The sequence below is a fragment of the Herpailurus yagouaroundi genome, unplaced genomic scaffold (assembly GCF_014898765.1).
Source record: "Herpailurus yagouaroundi ecotype Mexico unplaced genomic scaffold, PumYag 141, whole genome shotgun sequence".
Lineage (NCBI taxonomy): Eukaryota > Metazoa > Chordata > Mammalia > Carnivora > Felidae > Herpailurus > Herpailurus yagouaroundi.
In genome coordinates this window covers 65,998,383-66,020,213 of record NW_024412396.1, presented here as the reverse complement: position 1 = coordinate 66,020,213, position 21,831 = coordinate 65,998,383, and the positions used below count along the sequence as shown (strand labels likewise).

Genomic DNA, 21,831 nt, shown 5'->3' with positions numbered 1-21,831 from the left:
TCTTTCTTTCTTTCTTTCTTTTCTTTCTTTCTTCTCCCCTCCCTTTCTTCCTCTCCTCTCCTCTCCTCTCCTCTCCTCTCCTCCCTCCCTCCCTCCCTCCCTCCCTCCCTCCCTCTCTCTCTTTCTTTCTTAACAAAGATCAACTAAGCAGTAGTGATTTTTCTCAGCTGTGTCCCCATCCCTTTTAGGTCACAACCTGGACAAAAATCATTCTTAGCTTAAGCCAGCAGGGACCTTTAAACAGGACTTAGGCTCTGTCTGGAGAGATCGCAAAAGGTGGTTCTGGGAAGGAATCTGGAGCATAGCAAGCTCACAGGAACCTCATAGGGATGTAATTTCATCTATTCGATGCTTGAGAAAGCAGGGCAGGATCCTTTGCAACTTGGCGACCTGATGCCTACGGTTCTTGACGTGGAACCTGTCCTCAGAGCCAGCGATCCCAGAGGAAACTGGAAGGCAATGGAAGATATGGGACAGGGAAGGGCAGGAAGCCAAGTGAGAGTCCGGGAGGCCTGAGTGCGATCCTGGGTGGGGGGGAGTCTGGAGGACCGCTTACGCTCTACCATTGCTCCCAGCCAGCCGCAGGGAGCCAGACTGTCCCGTCTAGCCCCTGTTGGTCACTGGTCAGGGACTGTCCGAGGTATGGGGGAGTAAACTTCCAGGCTCCCCGCCTCGTGCCTATCCACTCCAGCAGCCCGGAGGCAGCCTTCCAAAGAAGGGCTCCAGGGGCCCGGGAAAGTCAAATGTAGCTGCACATTCCCTTGCAGCCCAGCACAGGTGGGAAGCACCCCACCTTACAGTGCGCACCTCCATGGCCAAGACAGAGTGGGGTAGCTGCCGAAGATGCTGTCTGAGTGCCAAACAAACAAAAAGCCCCCGGGCTGCCCCACAAGGGACCGGTGGGAGAGAGGAGGGGCCAGCGGCTCTCTCGTGTGCCTGAAACCGCCGCCCCAGGAATGGCGGGAGCTGCCTGTCCCACAGCTAAGCTTCTTATCAGATTGGGAGCCAGAAAGAGTCTTGGAGGCTGGCACCAAAGCGGCGGGCTCTACCTGCCTTAGAAACCAGCCTGTTCCACTGTTGGACAGTTGAAGAGGGTAGACAGTTCCCAGGGATATCAGTCCTAAATCTGCCCAGTGTCGTTGCCTCTGCCATTGGGAGAAGGCGTTCTTGTAACCCCCGGGGTGATACTTGGCGCATGACTACGGCTGATCCTCTCCACCAATGTTCCAGGGAATGGATGGGGGGCTTGTGCAATTTCAGTGCTTTATCTACGGTCACTTGGCATGTGTGGTCTGCCCAAGTCGGGATCCAAACTCGCGTCTGTCTGTCCTCTGTGCTTCTGCTGTCTCCTCACGGTGCCATTGCTAAAATCTCAGACTGGACAGAACCTGAGGCACATGCCTCGAGACCTCCCAGCAGGCCATTGGTATGACGTTTGGAGTGAAGCGCCCTTCTGAAAAATAATAGAGAAGGAGTGAAATGTTTACTTGCAAGATGCAAATGGGGTATCCTTGCAGGATGCTCTCAGGTCACTCTCCTAAGCTTGTCTAGTAATCTCAGGTTAAGATCACCCCAAGTTAGGTAGAAATAAGATACTTTGTTTCTGTAAAAGGCCAGATGGTAAATAATTTAGGCTCTGCAGAGCCACGCAGTCTCCGCTGCAGCCAGAAAGCAGCCATGACCACATATGCACACGTGGGCGTGTCTGTGTTCCAACAAAACTTTCTTCCCAAAGCAGGTGGTGGGTCGGGTTCGGCCTGGGGCTCAGAGTTTGTGCTGCACCCCTCTTCAGCATGATTACAGCTGTTTAGACCGAGAAGGCTCTACCTGACTAGGCACTCTTGAGGCCCCATCATGTATTAAGTGCCCTCTGGAAGGGAAGAAAGGAATTCACCATCTGATATACTGTATCAATTTAGTTGATACTCGGTATCAACGAGCTGCCGGCGCTGCTGAGCATTTAATACACGCCCTCGGGAGCTTTTTCCCATCCCAAGGTCATGAGCCTCTCACAAAGAAAGACAAGCTCATTATTCTCCGTCAACCTGCGCCATCTCTGTGTTTTGCTTTGTGGTGCCCTGCTCTTTGTACCTAAGGCACAGGCACAACGAAGAGCCTTGGGGAGACAGGAATCGCTGTAAGCATTTACCTAGTGATTACTGAATCCGTGTCCATCCTCCGGTAGACTGTAAGCATCGTGAGGGCAGGGTCCCTGTTCTGTTTCGCTGACCCTCTTGTCCCCAGTACCTAGGTCAGTGCAGGTGCCACACAGAGTAGGCTCTTCGCAGATACGAGTGAGCGAGTGGATGGGTCCGCGAAGGGTGAGGAGTCAGGGCCAGTGCAATGAGGGTGGGCTCTGGGGATCACCCAGGGCTGTCCCGATGTGGCACCATCTCGTCACTTCCGCGGTGTTCCAAAGCTGGCGCGTGTGGACCGTCTGGACAGCGGTGCGTCCTCAGCCCTGGGTGGGAACAGGAGGCTCGGCAGATCTGGGGAGGGTCCCCCAGAGCAAGGAACAGAGAAAGGATGAATCGCAGCAACTAAAAACGAAGGGTGCTGTTGAGTAACAAGTCCCGGCCTGAAGGAGCCTCACGAAGAGGGCTGTTTGGCCAAGGAACAAGGGGAGGGGTGTTCTGCACTCGCCGCCAGAAGCATAATTAATGGCACCAGGCAGCGGCCTGCTGTTCTCGGCTCCTGCCCCGGCCTCTGCCCAGATCTCTCCCTCGCATCAGGAAAAGCCGTGGCCGCCCCCACCATGGAGACCGAAACCGATTCATAATTTTCCTTTCCTAATTAGGCACGGGAATGATGGAGACAATTATTAATAATGTATTGGGTTTGTTTTTTTTTTTAAATGCCCCCCTCAGGAGTCGGGCCTGAGAACAGCGTCCTTGATGATAAGCAGCCACACTGCCACCACGCTGGGCTCCGTGCCCGGGATGTTAGGCAGAAATAAATAAATCAGAGAAGTGAGTGTCCCGTGGCGCTCGGGCAACAGGCTGGGAGTCACAGATGGAAAGGCGCGGAGCCCCTCACCGGGGCTGCAGCGGTGGGGGGGGGGGGGGGGGGGTGGGAGGTGGAGCAGGGAGGCTTGGGTGCCAACTGCCCGCACCCCCTTTCCTTCCCCGGCTGGCCTAGGCCAACCCGCGTAGGACCTTTCCGTAGGGCTGCCCCCGCTTGCCCACCCGGTAGGGCTCAGCCTAACAGAAGCTTCCCTGATGCCCAGGGTGACACCCATGATCCCTTTCTGTGCATGGCATCAATCCCTCCACGTGACCCTGTCTGTTTGTCCCAAGCGTGTCTTTCCACGGTCTGGAGCCGGGCCTGGATCTGCTTCCTTGTTTTTGTCTGTGTAGCAGTTGTGTGTCGGCCCTGGGACCAGATGTCTGGGTTCAGATCCCAGCTTGACCGCCTGCCCGAGTGAAGTTGGGCACCTTCACGAATCATTTCCCCTTCCGGCCCGGCACTGCACACACCCCCTGGGCACACGGCAACCCCCTGCCCGGCCCCCGCGTCATCACACACCGTGGGGGAACCCGTCCTGCCCCCCTCGCCCGGTCCCCGGCAGCTGAAGGTGGCTGGGCTGAAAAGACTGGCCCTGGACTGGACTCACCTCAGGTTCACAGCCTCGAGCCCGCTGCCCCCATGCACCTCCCTGCCCCAGTCCATTTGCTCGCCTGCCCTCTAGAACACCAGTGCACACCTTCCCTGCCCCACGGAGGCCCAACACCTCCCCCATTCTCGCTCAGCTGCTGACCTCGCTTCCTGCTTCGCTCAGACAACTGACACTTGTTGGAAGGAAAGAAAGAAGCAGCCACCGACCCCACCCGGTCACCCACCCACACACTCTCCTCTCACCTTTCCTACACATCGGGGGCCCGTGTACGGGGACCCACCCTCTCCTGGGTCACACCCAGCAGACGCGCACACTCACGTGCACAGGTGCGTGCACACACACATTCCATCTCCCATCTTAAAATCCTTCCGTGGCCACCACCTGTCCCCTCAGCTGTGGCTCCCTGTTCTGCTCCCCGTGGCATCAAGGTTCCACCAACAAGCTGTGCGTAATTGCTGTTCTCTCTTAAATGGCCCCACTCAGACTTCCTCCACCGGTCCCCCAACACTGCCTCTGCATGGGCAATGGTGCCGCCATGTTGCTCCGTCTAGCAGTTGGCTCTCAGTCCTGCCGCATTTGCCCATCTGTCAGCTGCAGTGGACACAGCTGACCGCCCCCTCCTCCTCCTCCATGTTCTTCCCTGACCTGGCTGCAGGACTCCCCATCACCTTGGGCCCCCCCCCCAACCCCGCCCATCCTTGCTGGCCTCTCTTCCCAGCCTCCTCTGTCCTTGGCCTCTACATGGAGGTGCCCCGGGGTTCAAGTCCGACCCTCTTCTCTGCTCCGTCTGTGCTCCCGCACTTGGTGATCTCAGGGCGGGGTGCCGACAGCTCCCAGGTTTATGCCTCCAGCTGAGGCTTGGTTCTGAACTCAGAATCTGCTGCTTGCTCGCCATCTCTCTCGGGGTGTGATGGGATTGTCAGTCCTCACTCCCGATCTGCACACCCAGCAGGCCTGCCCTGCCTTGGCCTTCCCCATCATTGATGGTAGGTCCATCCTTCCACCTGCTCAGAGTCACCTTTAATTCTTCCCTGACTCTTACACACACACAGCCACATTTCCATGCACTCGACCTTCCGGAAGTATCCAGAATCCACCCTTTCTCCCCGCCTCCGCTGCTGACCCCGATCTGAGCCATCATCCTCTCTGTCCTGGGCTACTGGCAATGACCTCGCAGCTTCCCACACTGTGCCACCCTACCGCGTGCATGCGTGTGTCCACTCTAAACAGAGTGATTGAGCCGACATGCAAGTCAGACCTGACCGCCCCCCCTCCACACCCACAACTGGCACCTCGTTTCTCAGTGTAAAAGCCCAAACCCTTCTCGTCTCCTCCGTCCTTCCCTTGCCTGCTTCATCCCAGCCACACGGGCCTCCTTGCTGGTCTTCAGACATGCCAAGCCCCCACTGGCCTCAGGGCCTTTGCTTCGGCTCTTCCCCCAGGTAGCTGCGTGATGAACCCCCTTATCAAGTCCCAGTCTCTGCTCACGTGTTGCCCCTTGAAGCCACATGGCTGTCCTGGTTCACATTGCAACCCACCCACCCTGCACCCCAGCACCCTCAGCCCCCCAAAGCCACTCTGTTTAGGGGTAAAGAAGCACATGGCAGTGTCCAAGAGAACAAGAGGCCTTTCTCTTCCCGTGCTTCTCCCTTAAGAGCAAGGAGACCGTTCAGGAAGCCCCTGCAGACTTTTCCTCTCGTGTCTTTGGCCAGATCTGATGATGTGCCCACCTCTGATGATGTGCCCACCTCTGAAGCAGTTAGGGGCAGGAGGGCTGGAATGACTGAGCCCGGCTCACAGCATGGAAAACACACCTCTGGGCTGGACACGCCTCCCCGGAGCCTGAGCCCTGTGGAGGGTGGGGGACGTAGAGGAACCTCCGGCCTCAGGGGGGCGGGGGGGTGGGGATTGGGAAGACTGTACCGTACCCAAAGCCTGAACCAGATTCCGGCAAAGAAAGGGGGGAGGCCCCCCCGACCCCCTTCATTCTGAGGTGCACATGCTTGCTGTTTTCATCGGGAACAACTCCAGAGGAGACTTTTTTCTCCAGAAATGGGGGTTTATTTCAGAGGTTTGCATAGGGTGCCAAGGTCCGATCTTGTATTTGTGGCTGTAAAGTCCGGCCAACACACTCTGGCACCTTCAGGGCGGGAGATGAGCGGCCCCACACCCAAGCTGGCCTGCATGGGAGGGTGGACGCCCCTGGCACAGGCCTCCCCGTGGATGCCCTGTGCCCATGAATGGATATGGCAGCGGGCTGAGTCGGCCCCTTGTGTTCCGGAGACAATGGGCTCTGTGTGGGGGCGGGGGGTGGGGGAGGAGGCCGCCCCATACCCCCTCCTTCCACGGCAGGGCTGGGGACACTGAGGCAGAGGCAGGGAAAGGGCTTTCAGCCACGAAGGAACTTCTGAGATCCCGTGTCCTTCGTGGGCCCCGGGGGCAGGACCTAAGGCAGGGTTGAGGTGTGGGGACAGGTCTGCCCCTCCGTTCCTCCCCTCCTCTGAGCTCAGCACCCTCCTTTGTCCACATGAAATGGATTCTACTGCCACATGAATGTTTCAGCAAAGCTCCTGGACCCCTCACCGTCCTCACGAGCCCCATAAACCAGCGGTGCTTTACGTGAGTAGGCTGAGGCAGGGGCAGAGAGTGAGCAGCTCAGAAACACTCTCCAGAGCTTCCCGGTATGTGTATGTTCCCAGACGGCTGCACAGCGTCCTCAAGTTCCTTCCTGTGGGCGAGAGGGCGTGGTACAGAAGGGACAGAAAGGCCCCCCCCCCCCAGCTGTGCCAGGAGGCTGTCCGTTGGAGCGGGGCTGTGTGAGCGAGGCCCGGGCCAGCGTCCGACCAGTTCCCCACGGTAGTGGCTGCACGTGTCCGCTGGTTGGGAAGCAAGCTCATGGACATCAGCCTCTCGGAGGAAGCGGGTCACAGCTCAGGGGACCCTTGACAAGCCTGTGCTCAGCGGTTGTGACCCACTGATGGGCTGATACCACGGCTGCCAGCACCAGGCAGCGGAAGGCCACCGTGGGCCCCATCTCCTCCCCGACCACAACCCAGGCCAGGTCAGGAGGCTGACATTTCAGCGCCGAGGGGTCGGTCAGGAAACTGCAGAGGCAGCCTGCGCAGAGGCCCAGTGTGTGCCCATGGTATCACCAGCTGTAGCGGGCACTCAGGCTGTACTCAAGAGACAAGGAGCCATGAGGGCGAGTGGCTGGACGCCCCAGGTGGCCACATTCGGGGTCAAGAGATCGAGCCGCAGATAAATCCACAGACTCCATCTCACCATAGGTAAAGTGTCAAAACGGAGGACGTGACTATATCTCCCTTCTTCTGGGAACCGTTGGAAAATATCTTGCAAAACTGAATTGTTGCCACGCTGCTTGCTGTCCCCTTGATTCATTCACGCCCCGCTCGGTACCCTCCGGTCCCTCAGGCATCTTCTGCTTACAGCCGGCAAGGAGACAGAAGCGGCAGGTTCCCCTTGGCACGTATGCGTTGAGTTGGCCGTGAGTGCCGGCCAAGGCACATCTGGGTTCACATCTTGATGGCTCCGCTGGCTGTGTGGCCTCGGTCTCCCCACTCCCCAAGGGGGGTATCAGTGGGCTCTGCCCTGTCGTCACTGATCGTGTACCTTGGAATCGGTGCTCAGCTGTACCCTCGGGAACCCTGCCTCCGCTGTCTCAACTGATGGTCACAAGAACCCGCAAGCAACGCAGGGAAGGCACTGGTCCCCGAGAGCGCCTGGGGGGCCCCCTGGCCTCACACAGCTCCTCTGTGGCGCGGGGCCACCAGCCTGCGGGAATCTCGTTGGTCTGCGCAGGCTCCCTGATACCTTTCGGACGGGCACGTTCTCAGTTCCCCCGTCCCCAGCCGCTTCTTCTCCAGACACTTGCACAAGGTGTGGGGGCATCTTGGCTTCTTTTTCATCTCTTTCCTAGCGCTTGCCACACGTGTAATTATACACTCCCTGGTGGATTTCCTTACGTGCTATTAGCCTCCTTCCCTCCTCCGGAAGCTCCCTGCCGAGCCATCTCCCCTGTCCTGCTCACTCCCCGAACTCTCAGCTCCGTCTCCCCCACTTACCCAGTTGTCTGGGCCCTGCTGGCTTCTCCCTTCCGGTCCGCTTTTTGCAGACTCTCGGGCAGCCAGCGGGGGCAGCCACAACTCCCTTCTTTGTTTCTTGTTCTTCAGAGATCGCTGCCTTCTGTTGCCTTGATGTCCACTATTTTGAAAGCCATTGCTGTATGTATTGGTATATTTTTGAGATGTTTGTGGTGTCTGTGTAGGGGTGGGGGGCAAATCTGGCCCCGTTACTGTGTCTTGCTAGAAAGCAGAGGTCCCGAATGTAAGTTCTTGATGATGCATCTCTTGACTGAAACGACAGCGGCTCCTTTGATAAAGCAAAACGGAGCCTGGGTTGTTCTCCACTGTTCTCTAGTTGCCACTTTTATCATCTTTACAGGCGTCAGGAGTGGTTAATGTATACAGCAGACAGAGCCTTACTGAGTCCCAGGAGAGAGGGTATTTCGACCCCGGAGAGGTCATGACAGCTGCCGCCTTTCTGTCAGTGTTTGCAGAGTCTTGGCCACGAGCAAGGGGGCGTGTCGGAGGGGGCGGAGCTCCACAGCCTCAGGTCCTGCCTCAGCCTCCCGGGTCTGATCACCTGCCTCTCAGGGACATGGCCCTCCCCCTTAATCCTTAGCACCAAATGGCCTCCTCTCCTCAGCCACCGATCACCCTCACCTTGTGCACATTAGCAAATCTACGTGTCTGGTCCCCTCTTGGAGCCTGCGGGCGGCTTGAGCGAGGCGACCAGGTCTCAGCCAGCTCTGCAGTGATCCACGGGTGGCTCATACCAGACCTGGTAAGGGCACAGTTTCTACTGAATCCATATTTGTGCTCCCAGCTCCTAGCATGGTGCCAGGCACAGAGGGTGTGGTTGGTGGATGAACGAATGAACGAACAAACGAACGAACCAACCAACGAACGAGCACCTTCATGATGCCATCTTCTCAAACATGCACCATCAGTCTGCTCGCGTGGTAAGCTGATCACATCTGCAAAGGAGTGCTGGCCACACCAATGGGAAGGACGTTTAGGCAGGAGCAGACCTGGACTGCAGCCCAGAGCCTGGTGTCCTGACCCCAGCCCCTGGGAAAGCTGCTTCTTGATCCCGAGGGTCAGTATTTCTCCCTTTGCGGAAATGATCCAGCTCTGAGAGTCCCTGATCCTTTCTAATGCAAAAAGAATGATTGGGGCAGGGATAAATAAGGATGCATTCTTTGAACACAAGAGCTGTTTTCTTGGCAAAATCCAAGATGTATGCTTTGGACTGGATTCACAAAACACCTCCCTCTTTTTCATATCTGTTAGCTTTTTGCCTTGAGTAGTTTCCCCACATGCCCTGCTGAAGGATATAGGGGGCCCTACCCATAAGGACCCTCTCGAGTCTCCCTGTTTTCTGTATCAACTGTGTTTGAAAAACATAAGCAAGAAGGAAATCCCCACCTCATTACCAACGAATGTGAGGAGCTTCAAAAGAGGTGCTGTGAAATTAACTCTCAAATTGCAAATGAGGTTTGGAATCAGCTCTTCTGTTTCCAGTGGATGGATTTTTCTCAGCAAAGGCCCTGGTGGCATTTTTGGAGGGACAATTCTACCTTGTAGGAATTTCCAGGTCATTGTTGTTAACCTCTGTAGCTCTTTGGCTCAGTTATTGTGGCAATCATCGTCAGCCTCCCTCGCCATATTTCCAAGTGCCCTCTGGAGGGGGGCTGCCCCCAGCTGAGAACACATTCTGGGGATGTGTGCCCCAGCCACCTGTGGGCCGTTGGTGGGCAGGTGTGAGCGCCCCCTTGGGCTGTAGGCATGGCCCTTGGGACTTGCCCGGAGGTGTTACAGCCTGAAGTGGAATTGGCAGAAACCAAAATTGCTTCTCTTTGCAGTGATAACAAGGAGGCAAGCCCTTTGGGGTTGGGACTCAATGTATCTGACCGCATTTCTGAGTGTCCTGCAGTGACCATGTAGGGAAGACCCGGCCTTGATCTGTGCTGAGTCACCCTGGGGAAGACTCAGGGACACCCCAAAATGAGGAACTGAGTGGGGGGAAGGATTTTGTGTTTGGTACCTCACCAAAAAAGAAAAGCACTGAAGGGATTCATCATGGGAAAATGAGAATTCCATTGGATTTCCTTTCCCTTATCTTAGAGTTTATTCCTATGTTGAGTTCCATATTGTATATCTTTTCAGTGTTGGGGTTTCTAAAGGCCAGATCTCACCCTGGCTGAGGGCAGCCATGTGACTCAGTGACATCCTGGTCCCGGGCATTTCTCAGGAAGCATTTCTGAACCTGCTTGGTTGTGTGATGATCTGAGCCCCACCTCTGGGGACCTTGCAATTTGTTAAAGGCTTTAGCACCTGCTCCCTGTGAAGCACATAACGGCTTTCTGCATCTCCCCACCCAGCGGCAGCAATGCCACAATCTGATAACAATTCAGGAACCTGTAACCCCTCCTCGCTTGTTCCTCTCTCCTGGTTCAAGAGTAAAAGCACTTTGGAAAACAAGAGTGGCAGCTCCTTATAAAGTTACTCGCACGCACCATAGGACCCAGCGAGCCCACTCCCAGATATTTATCCAAGGAAAACCCGAAAACATGTCTATATCATATATGCAAGTGATTATAGCAACTTTATTTTCCAGCCCAAACCTGGAAAGAGCCTAGGAGTCCACAGTGGGTGAACAGATAAACAGATTGTGGTTTATTCCTATAGCAGACTATCCCTCAGCCATCCAAGAGAAGGGACTACTGAAATTTGCAACAACGTGGATGAATCTCAAAAAAATTTGCTAAATAAAGGGAGCAAACACACACACACACACACACACACACACACACACACACACACACACTGCAGGATCCATTTTGTGACTTTCAAGAACAAGCAAATCTAATCTATGATTTTAGAAAGCAGAATAGTGGTCGGGGCACCTGGGTGGCTTAGCCGGTTAAGTGTCCGACTTCGGCTCAGGTCATGATCTCACAGTTTGTGGGTTCGAGCACCGCATCGGGCTCTGAGCTGTCAGCTCAGAGCCTGGAGCCTGTTTCCAGTTCTGTGTCTCTCTCTCTCTCTCTCTCTCTCTCTCTCTCTGCCCCTCCCCCACTCACACTCTGTCCCTCTCTCTCTCTCTCTCTCTCTCTCTTTCAAAAATAAAGATTTTGGGGCGCCTGGGTGGCGCAGTCGGTTAAGCATCCGACTTCAGCCAGGTCACGGTCTCGCGGTCCGTGAGTTCGAGCCCCGCGTCAGGCTCTGGGCTGATGGCTCAGAGCCTGGAGCCTGTTTCCGATTCTGTGTCTCCCTCTCTCTCTGCCCCTCCCCCGTTCACGCTCTGTCTCTCTCTGTCCCAAAAATAAATAAACGTTGAAAAAAAAATTCAAAAATAAAGATTAAAAAAAAATTTAGAAAGCAGAATAGTGGTTGCCTGCAGGGCAGGGATTGACTAGAAGGAGGCACAGGGAAACTTTCTGGAGTGATGGGAAAATTCTGCGTCACAATAGAGGTGTGGCTTACGCTGGCTAACTCATTTGTCAAAGCCAATCAGACCACACGCATCAGATGGGTAAGAGTCACCGTATGTAAATTACACCTTGATGATTATGACAACATCAGTAATAATGGTGATGATGGTGACAAAGCCATCCATGGTATCCTTTGGGAAGTCATTCATGTTATTCCCCATGTAGTGTTGCACCCCTGAAGGTATCTGTTATTAAGTAGACACAGATCTAGGGCAGTGTCTTGATTCCCTTTACATTTAGTCACAGGTCTTGAAGACCTGCCCAAAGCTAGTAGTGTCCGTATATCTGTCCATCCATATGTCCCTCCCTCCCACCCTCACCAGCCCCCCTCTTTCCCTCCCTCTCTCCCTCTCCCTTCTCTTTTGCAATTTGGGGCACTTCTTTCCAGTCGTCTCTGAACCTGTCAGAGCCTCCAGGATGAGGCTGTGTGATGTCTCTGCTTTCCTCAGAAGAGCGAACCAGCTTTGCCGTGAGCCTTGTCTACACCAGTGCTGCGGTCCACCGCACACAGCTGGTGCCAAGAGGGAGGACAGGATCACCCCCAAGGACCCCATGGATTGAGTAACGACAGAGGGGCCCCATGGCAGCCAGAGTCAGATGCTTTGTCAGTGACAGACTTTTCCAAATTTTGGCCGCCCGTGCAGATTGAGACAGCTGTAGGCGCTCACCTCATGGGCCAAATCCAAGAGGGGAGACAGCCTGCCTCTTAGAAGAAATCAGCTTACCAAACTGACATCGACGGGCCTCCTCCCGCCATGTGCCCTGTGAGCCCTGCTCCCCACCCCCACCCTCAGAGCAAGCGGATTTAATGCCTCAACTGAGAGAATGAGATGCTCTGTTATTTTTCATGGGAAATTAAACCTGACCCTGCCGTCAGTTAGCTCATGCCAGGGGAGGATGGATGGCCCGGGGCTCAGCGCTTAACCCCTGCTTGGAGCACCCGCCTGGCGGGGGGCCAGCCATGATGTCACCTGCCGCCAGGGTGGGGGCAGGGACGGCAGAACAGGTCATTCTGGTGAATGAAGGATGGTGAGGCCACCGTGGTGTCACCACCCCCGTCCGCCAGTGACACGGCCGGCACCCGCTCATCCAGAGGACACTCAGCCTGTGCCTGTGTTTTTCAGCCCCCAACTCTACCTCGTGCCCCGCTGAGGAAAGCTGGTGGTCAGGGCTGGTGATCGTCATCGCGGTATGCTGTGCCTCCCTGGTGTTTCTCACTGTGCTTGTCATCATTTGCTACAAAGCCATCAAAAGGTGAGTGTTTACCCAGCTCTGAGCCCCAAGGGGGCGCCACCTGGGCCGGGGGCTGCTCGGCCCAGCCCCATCATGCTTTTTTTTAAACTATAAGAATTGTCAAGCATTTAATAAGCAGAATATATGATGAATGCCCATCTTCCTTCAGCAAACACTGAATGAGCGCCCCTTGTCAGGCCCAGTGTAGCATGTGTATGTGTGTGTGTGTGTGTGTGTGTGTGTGTGTGTAGTGACCCTATCTGGAAGTCACAGGCCCTGCCGTTGGGAGCTCACTCAAGGCGCCTAGGAGTAGAGTTTGGAAATGATCCTTGCAGGGTGGCTGAGGGAGGCGCCATGCTGCTTTGGAGCAGGAACTGGGTTTCGGAGTCAGATCGAAATTCAGATACCAGTTCAAACGGTGTGACCAGGAAGAAATCACTTTAACCTCTTTGGCCCTCAGTTTCCCTATTTGTAAAATGGGGGGACAGCGTGCCAACCTAATACTGTTGTGAGGAATGGTGACGTGCTTCTCTAAACAGTACGCACGACACGTTTACTCTGCAGTGCGCGGCATATAGTAAGTGCTCACCGAGTACTGCCCCAGCGTCCCTCGTCCCGGTAATTCCAGACAGAGGAAGAAGGATGACAGAGGAGCCATGCTTCTCTGGGGGGAAGAGAGAGGTTGAGATGCCTCAGAGAAGGTTTTCAGCGAATGTGACACCGAAGCTGGGTTTTGGAGGATGAAGAGTCGTGTTCCCGGGGAGTCGTAAATGATCCAAACAGCAAACTCTCTTTCAGTAATACTCGGTGTCATTTCTGTGACTACCAACTCACTTTGCCCTTCCAAAGCGATTACCAGTCACCATCCCCTTGTCAAATTGGGGTCCTGCCACAGAGTGTGGCTATTGTTGGGTCTGAGGAGTATTGAGGGTCCTAAGTATGGTAGACTAGGCCATTCTGTGGACGGTACCCCCTGGAGATACAGCACAGCAGCTCCGGCTAGAGCCTCCAGGCTCCAAACAAAATGCAACCCCCAGCCCCCAAGGACCTTGCGGGAAGATAGAGTTTAAAAGACAAACAAAAATGTTGCAAAATGCCCAAGTGTCCTAGGCATTGTGCGTAGATTTTTTTTTTTTTTTAAGTTTTAAAATTTATTTTGAGAGAGACAGAGACTGTGAGCGGGGGAGGGGCAGAAAGAGAGGGAGACAGAGAATTCCAATCAGGCTCCAAACTGTCAGTACAGAGCCTAATGTGGGGCTCGAACCCATGAACTTATGAGATCAAAACCGGAGCCAAAACCAAGAGTCGGACCCTTAACCCACTGAGCCACCCAGGTGCCCCATAGATTTTTAAAATAGGTTTTGGAAATACTCGAAGGCCCAAAGTTAAGGGATCTATATTAAGAACAATTGTAAAACCTGAAATATTTCACCATAGCCTTTTAATCCGTTGTTCTATGTGATTTGCTTTAATAATTGAAAAGCAGAAAGAGTAAAATATCAAGTTCAAAGTCTTAAAACGAATGCATGGTCGGGCACGGAGGGTGAAGGGCTGTTTTCAGACAACAGCCTGTGCGCGTCCCAGTGGCCTGGTGGGAGAGGCAGGACAGGGGGCCGGGTCCAGGAAGTCCATGTGGACAGGCCAAGCCCCAGGGATCTGCCTCCCAGCCAGGAGCCCCTTCTGCTCCCTGCTCTCATGTTGTGAGGTCCCGTCCAAAGCGATGACCAATCACAAAGAGTAGCTGTCATCCAGTGTCTCTTCCACAGCCGGGGGCTCATGGCCTCACCAGCATTCCCTCAGTTCATCCTTGCCACACCTTTTTCCAATCTGCTGCGTTTTATAGGCGAGGAAACTGAGATTCAAAGGGGTAAAGGGAGCTGCCCCGGATGGCATAACCAGGGAGCAATGGACTCAGAATTGGAACCCAGAACCACAGGACTCCAAAGCCCAGCCCTGACCATGGCTGGTGGCGATGAGGCTGCTGGATGTTTGCGAGGACGAGCACGCCATCCACCAGTAGACTGCCTGGGGGTGGGCACTAGTCCCCTGGAGGAGGTCCGTCCTCCGCTGCCCCAAACCTCTTCTCAAAAAACATGCTGTCTGCTCCAACGTCAGGAGGGCAAGAGGGCAGCATCAGGAGAACTAACTGACATTAAGAGCTGACTGTGGCAGTGTCGGCAGCTGTGGCTGCTAGGCTTTGTTTCAGTGGAGCTAGGGGTCTCCCAGGAAGGCGTGTGGGGGTGCCTCCTCACCTCCCCTCAGAGCAGCCTGAGGGGGCCTCGTGTCTGCCCTCTGTCCCCTTCCACAGGCTCTGAGTTCTTGGGAACAGCTAAGATCTGTTCTTAGCCGAATACTTGCACACTCAATATTGTGCCTGGAGAGACACAGAACTCAAGCCACATGGCTCAGGGTATCCCTTCCGGGTGTGTGGGCGGGGCTCCTTCCAGGGGTTGTAGGCGGGGATTCCTCCAAGGTGTGGGCGGGTCTCCCCTCCAGGGGCGTAGGCTGGGCTTCCCTCCGGGAGTATCTGCTGGGCTCCTTTCCAGGGAATGTGGGCAGGGCTCCCTTCCAGGAGTGTGGGCGGGGCTTCTTTCCAGGGAATGTGGGCGGGGCTCCCTTCCAGGTGTGTGGGTGGGGCTCCTTCGTGGGTGTGGTGAGTTCAGGGAGCCAATGGTGCTGGTGAAGCACTCCAGGACTAGTAGCAGTGGGGGTGGTCAGCACTCCTAGGACCAGGACAAGGGGAGGAAATTGTGCCACAGGGGTGGTCAGCACTCCTAGGACCAGGACAAGGGGAGGAAATTGTGCCACTGGAGAGCCCAAGACTCAAAAGAGGGGCCGCTTACCAGGATCTATGCTTGGAACAGCGGGAGATGAGCCCCAAAACAGGAAAGGAAGAGGAGAAACACCCCAGATTTTCTCCACACTCCCTGGTTTCCTGAGCGTGCCTCTCATTAGCCACACCCAAGGAACAGGAGAGGCCAGGACCAGCACTGGTAGGCATCAGCCCCCAGGGCACAGAGCCGGGAGAGAGGAGGGAATGGGTGAATGGGGGCAGTAAAGACACCAGCACAGTCCCTGTCCCATGTGCATCTGCACCGTGATCTGCATCCATCCTCTTCTGGGCAAGCCCTGGGACTTGAGGTGAAGACGCAGCCCTCTGCCCCTCCAGACCTTGTAATCCATAAAGGGCATCTGGCACACAAGGAGGGACAGTCAGTGACAGGAGGGGGCTCCGTTCACAGTCAAGTGGAGACAGAAATAGAGGCCAGCACTTCCAGAACTGGTCTGGAAGGACTCCGTGGGAGAGGCTTAACCCTGTGGGGGAGGGAGAAGGAGGCAGCCCATGTTACAGCCATGGAGGAGAGCAAACGGCCCCCACTGCTGACCGAGCTGACCTCTGCCGGGGGCCGTAAGAGATAGCATCGTGCAAGCCAGCTGTCTGTCTGCATTTTTCTCCAGAGTCAATGGAGGATTTCTTGCTCACGGCCAATTCCTTTTGGTTAATAATTCATTGGAAACATGCCTTTTCTCTCAGGAAACAAAAGCATTTCATGTCACTGTAAAACCATTAAAAGGAAAAACCAGTGATAAACCCGGCTCTTTTTTTAACGCTCACAGCCTGGAGTCCCTAGGGGAGGATTTCTGAGAGATCTTTGTGAATGGCCCAACACAGCCTTTGGGAGTCAGATTGCTGGGAGGATGGTTCTAGAATCAGCTGGGGTAGGAAGGTGGTTCTGGAGATGCCAGCGTGGCTTGGCATCTGGGGTGCAGGCCGCAGGGTCCACAGGCCTCTGCAGGGATGGGAGGAGACAGGAGCAGGTGCAGAAGCAGCACCCTGAGGTGCCCCCACTGGGCGCGACCTTGGGGGGAAGTGGGAGGTCTAATCAGCACTTCCTACACATAGACTTAGTGAATCAGACCTCGTCCTGTGACTCAACAGATGCACTTGAGGTCCCAACTCTGTGCTGGGTGAAATGGTGCTTGAGAGTGGGGTCTCCCAGGCGAGTACCCCGAGGAGGGGCATCTCACCCAGACCTGGGGCCCTGAGAGGTTTCTTGGAAGTTGGGGGGGGGGGACGGGTGTTAACCAGACCAAGATGCTGAGAAGGGGAGTTGCTCACGGTGGGACCAGCACATGCAGTGCCCTCCAGGTCCCCTGCCAGTGACCCCAAACTCTGCGGGTCCCCAGCATGGGAGCCCACACAGCTTGCATTTCGGTGGCCTCACTGCCGTGAGCTGGCTGTGAGCAGCTTCTTTATTCATAGCTGCAGGGTGATTGAGCCCCAGACCCCTTGGGTGGTCTATACACTTGTGCCCCCCCCCAGGCCTCCGCCCCACCACCCCGCCCTGGGCCTGGCGTGCACATGACATCAGACAGCCTGGGGTTGTTAAAAGAACCTGGGACTGGGAGTCCAGACCCCTGAGCCCCATTCCCAGCCTCAGCACAGCTCAGTGAGGTCGCTGTCTTCCCTGGGCCTGTCTCCCTTACCTGTAAAATGAGGGTCCTCTAAGTCTCTGTCCAGCTCCTGAGCCTTTGTTTCCATCCCTAGATGACAAAGAGGATTGCCCCGAGGGCATTCCACGTCTCAGAGGTATGAATGCTGATGGAAATTCTTGCCAAGGGCTAGGCCAGGCGGCAGGGCCGTGCGTGCTTGGCACAGGGGCTCCCGTCGTGGGGTGGGTGCTTCAGGCACGGTCCCTGCCCTCAATGCACACACCTCCTCCTGTGGGGAGGAGAGGGTATTGATCAGACCACCCTCGGAAGGACCACGTATTACAATCAGAGAAGAGGATCTGAAAGGAAGAGAGGAGTATCTGAGGGAAGAGAGGAGTATCTGAAGGGACTACTAAGGGGTGCCTGGGTGGCTCAGTTGGTTAAGCATGTGACTTCAGCTCAGGTCATGATGTCACGGCTTGTGAGCTTGAGCCCCGCGTCTGGCTCTGTGCTGACAGCCCAGAGCCTGGAGCCTGCTTCGGAGTCTGTGTCTCCCTCCCTCTCTCTCTGCTCTTCCCTGCTCACGCTCAGTCTCTCTCTCTCAAAAATAAAAATTAAAATAATAATGATGATAATAAATGAAGGGACTACAAAGTGAAATAATGCTGTAAGCAGAAATAACAGAAGAAACTGTCGGCCCAGGGTGGGGTAGGAACCTCAAACGAGCAGTGATCAGTGAGAGTCATCTAGACAAAGCTCCAGGGCACAAGGTGCCCACTGCCCAGGTAGGAGGGCCAGGCCTCAGACCCCGGCCAGGCCAGGGCGAGGGAGTTCACAGGCCCGTGGACTCTTAAGAGTGACGCCACCCTCCTAGAGTGGCATTTGCAGCTTCTCTGGCAGCCACACCCTTCCTGCAGGGAACACCGTGTGTGGCAGAGAGATGACGCCCACCCTCTCCAAGCCCCTCGCCTGGAGCCACCCCCGTACCCTAGGTACACGCAGAGCACCTTTCCTCCTGGGGCCATCCGTGGCGCGGGTCCTTCACCTTCCGCCGCCGATTTGCCATTAAGCCACTAGACAGCCGTTTCCTTCTAATTTACAAGGTATTGGCTGAAAGACCGATCAAGGGACTGCAGAACAGCTTGGCTCATCCTGCAGACCATTAATCGCAGACAACTAGGGCGCACACTGCTTGCTGGGAGTGAGCTCAGGCGCACATGGGCTGGAGTGAGCCTGAGCACACACGTTATTGTGGGACTCTGGTGCTCCTTGGCTTGGTCCACAAATATTGACTGAGTACCTACTATGTGTTGAGGACTCGACTAGGCTCCAGGGATGTAGAGGTCTACACCATGAGTCCAAGCCCCCTCACCAGTGGAGGAAATGGATTGAATACACACACACACCTACAAGTTAATACCTGAGGTGCTTTTAATGAGTGCTGTGAAGGAAGGGAGAAGCCTGAGAGTAATGGAGAGAGAGAGAAGGGGGTGGGAGAGGGGTTGCTCCCCTAACTCCGAGTCAGGAGCACTGTGCCCGCTTCCCGATGGGACTTTATGGTTAGGAAGTACCGTTAGGAGGGCGCCTGGGTGGCTCAGTTGGTTAAGCATCCGACTTCGGCTCAGGTTCGTGGGTTCGACACCCATGTCGGGCTCTGTGCTGACAGCTCGGAGCCTGGAGCCTGCTTCGATTCTGTGTCTCTCTCTGTCTCTGCCCCTCCTCTGCTCGTGCTCTGTCTCTGTCTCTATCTCTCAAAAATGAATAAACATTAAAAAAAAAAAAAAGAAAGTAAAGTTAGGGCTTTGTACATTCACTACCACCTTTTAATTTTTATTTTTATCAAGGTAATGCGTGCACAAAGCTTAAAATATCAAATGTGGGGAGCACCTGGGTGGTTCAGTTGGTAAAGCATCCGACTTCGACTTAGGTCATGATCTCACAGTTTGTGAGTTCCAGCCCTGCGTCGTGCTCTGTGCTGACAGCTCGGAGCCTGGAGCCTGCTTTGATTCTGTGTCTCCCTCTCTCTCTGCCCCTCCCCTGCTCATGCTGTCTGTCTCTCTCTCTCTCAAAAGTGAATGAGTATTAAAAAAAAATTTTTTTAATGCCAAATGTGCCACAAGTCTGTTAAGAAAAACAGCGGTCCCTGACTGTCCCTCCTGTTTTCTCCCCCAAGTCACATTCTTGAGAGGCAACCATTTCTGGGTGTCAGCTCTTCTTCTGGTATTTTCTCTCCATATTCTTCTTCTTCCTCCTCCTCTTCTTCTTCTTCTTCTTCTTCTTCTTCTTCTTCTTCTTCTTCGTGTTTGTTTATTTATTGAGAGGAAGAGAGAGCAGGGGAGGGGCGGAGAGAGAGAGAGAATCCCAAGCAGGCTCCACCCTGTAGGGCAGAGCCCTATGTGGAGCTCAACCCCATGAACCATGAGGTCATGACCTGAGCCAAAATCAAGAGTCAGATGCTTAACTGGCTGAGCCACCCAGGCGCCCCTGTCCTCATATTCTAAGTGATAGTACATACTGCTGTGAGACTTCTTGTTCAATTTCACACACTATCTGTTGACTTTCCAGTCTGGAAGATGCAAGTCTCAGCCTCCTAACACAGCACCCACAGACGTACAAAACACTGCCCCTCTCCCCGTCCCCTGCCTACAGGTGTCTCCCCGGGGGGCGATCAGTGACAAGTGTCTGCCTTAGCACGATACATGTATTGTCTGCCGCTGACTCATTTCTTGTACTCTGATGTGGTTGCTGCCTTGGAGTGAGAGCGCCTCCTCTCAGTGTGGGCTAATACATCAGGTGATCTGTCCCTCAGTTCCATGTTCGCCTGGAGGCTCTGTCCTCTCCAGGAGGATGGTTGCTCCCTGGGAACTTGGCTACACTCAGTTCTCTCCCTCTCCCATCCCCCGCTTCCCTCTCCAGCCTGACGCCACGGTGGAATTTTTCAGGACCTTTCCTGAATCACAGACTCCACAGCAAATCAGCCAGTGAAATTAATTTTCTTTTTAACATTGACATTCTCTTTGGAGCTTGGGGGGGGGGGGGGGTTGCCGAGAAGGGTTGGTTCTTACGGAACGTGTGGCAAGTAGAGCAGGCCTGGTGGCCTGGGGCTGTGGCAAGCCACCGAGGGGTGGGAATGAGTTTCCCGTGGTGTCTGAGCCAGAGTGAGCCTCCAAGGTCAGGAGGAAACCGAGGCCTGGCTGGGGAAGAGAGCCGCTCAGGTCGCAGACGTTTCTAGCCCCTCCTCTCTGACCGCTGAGCCCCTCCAGCTCCTCACTCAGGCCCCGGCTCTAAAACCACCTGCTCTGAGCAGCATCCTGGCCTGGCCTAGACCCTTCTTTCCTGCCCAAGCCCCGGAGTTGTAGCTCTCCTTGATTCATGTTTCTGCTTTCTGCTCTAGGTAGGTTAACGGTGGTGTCTTTTATTAAATGTTTTGCTTCTTTTAATTTTGAGAGAGAAAGAGCGTGAGCAGGGAAGGGGCAGAGAGAGAAAAGGGAGTCACAGAATCCAAAGAGGCTCCAGGCTCTGAGCTGTCAGCACGGAGCCCGACGCGGGGCTCAAACTCACAGACGGAGAGATCATGACTTGAGCCGAAGTCAGACCCTTAACCGACTGAGCTACCCAGGCGCCCCATAATGTTGGTGTTTACACGTGCATGTGCCCCCGCGTGCATGAGGGGCTGTGTGCACACACACGCCCACCCTTGCACACGCATCAGAGGTGGAAAGCGGTCACGTCTTCCTCATCCCTGTCCCCAGTGCACCTGGCACGTAGTAACTATTCCATGACTTTCTACGGCTTGAATGGAGGCTTGTTTACATAGACTTGCCAGATTCTACCTTTCAAATGAGCAAACTCTACTTAGAATTTCAGTAAACTCAGTTCTGTTTTGTTTTTTTCTCTGTCTCTGGGTAAGTGGAGGAGGAGCTGCTTTAGAGTACATAACATGCGCCCGATTTTAAGTGCCAGGCCCATCCCCTTCACTGGTTTGGGTGACCCTTTGCCAGCTGTGCTCCCCTTTCTCTGACCCTCGTGTCTTGAGCCCCTCGCTGTACTCAAGTACTCAAGCTGGGGACAGGAGTGGGACGTCTTTTTTTTTTTTTTTTTTTTTTAATGTTTATTTCTTTTTGAGAGAGACAGAGACAGAATGCAAGTGGGTTAGGGGCAGAGAGAGAGGGAGACACAGAAGCAGAAGCAGGCTCCAGGCTCCGAGCTGTCAGCACAGAGCCCAACGCGGGGCTGAACTCACCAGCCGTGAGATCATGACCTGAGCCGAAGTCAGACGCTCAACTGACTGAGCCACCCGGGCGCCCCAGGAGTGGGACGTCTTCATCCGGCCTCATCTCGCATGAACTTCTGGGAGTGAGATATTCACGTTGAGTGCCCTTTGGATTCCTGGGGTCTCGAGACTGGGGCTACCTCGTGCGCCAAAACCTCTTGGGCCATGTAGGGCCCAGTGCCAATGATTGGGCACTTGCCTGCTGCCCCCGTATGTTCTTGTAGCAACACCACCCCCAGGGGCCAAATCCAGCCTCTCCGGCTGGGAATCAAGAGCAGCACGTCTGGCTATACCATGAGTCAAGTCAAAGCCAGTGCGCTCCGAGGAGGGACCGCCTTTGGCCGAGTGCTGAGCATGGGATACGTGACCTTTGCTGCTCCGAGACCATCTGACCTCCTTCGGGACCTCGGCTGGATTCAGGGAGCTGGTGCTTGTGCTTTGTTGCAGGCCCGAGACTCAATCCTCTCACTCCGGGGCCACTGCCATCCTCTAGGTGGTCCAGGGCCCGCTGTTCCCCACTGGTGGGGTCAACACACAGGCTTCTTCTGAGTCCCCTATGCCGCAGTATCTCATTATTATCACCTCCACAACCCTTCCTCCAAAAGAAGATTGGGCCCAGAAAGGGTGGAGGCAATATGTGTCCCCACCTGCCTTGGGCTGAGACGTTTATTGGGCTCATTTCTTACCACCACCCCCCCA

The 21,831-nt window shown here is 54.9% G+C and overlaps 1 protein-coding gene across 6 annotated transcripts in view; it reads left to right on the top strand.

Moving 5' to 3' along the window:
• PRIMA1 (proline rich membrane anchor 1) overlaps positions 1 to 21,831 on the top strand; it is a 62,326-nt gene that overhangs the window by 32,690 nt on the left and 7,805 nt on the right. For 5 of the 6 annotated variants that reach the window (XR_005791155.1, XR_005791156.1, XM_040478115.1 and 2 more), the window contains exon 4: positions 12,317 to 12,446. Coding sequence is in view for 4 of the 6 variants with exons in the window: in XM_040478115.1 (XP_040334049.1) it covers positions 12,317 to 12,446 (130 nt within the window). In the remaining 2 variants the exon portion in view is untranslated. Of the gene's footprint in view, positions 1 to 12,316; positions 12,447 to 14,268; positions 15,181 to 21,831 lie in introns of those variants that run through there. The other variant, XM_040478117.1, reaches the window with a different exon arrangement.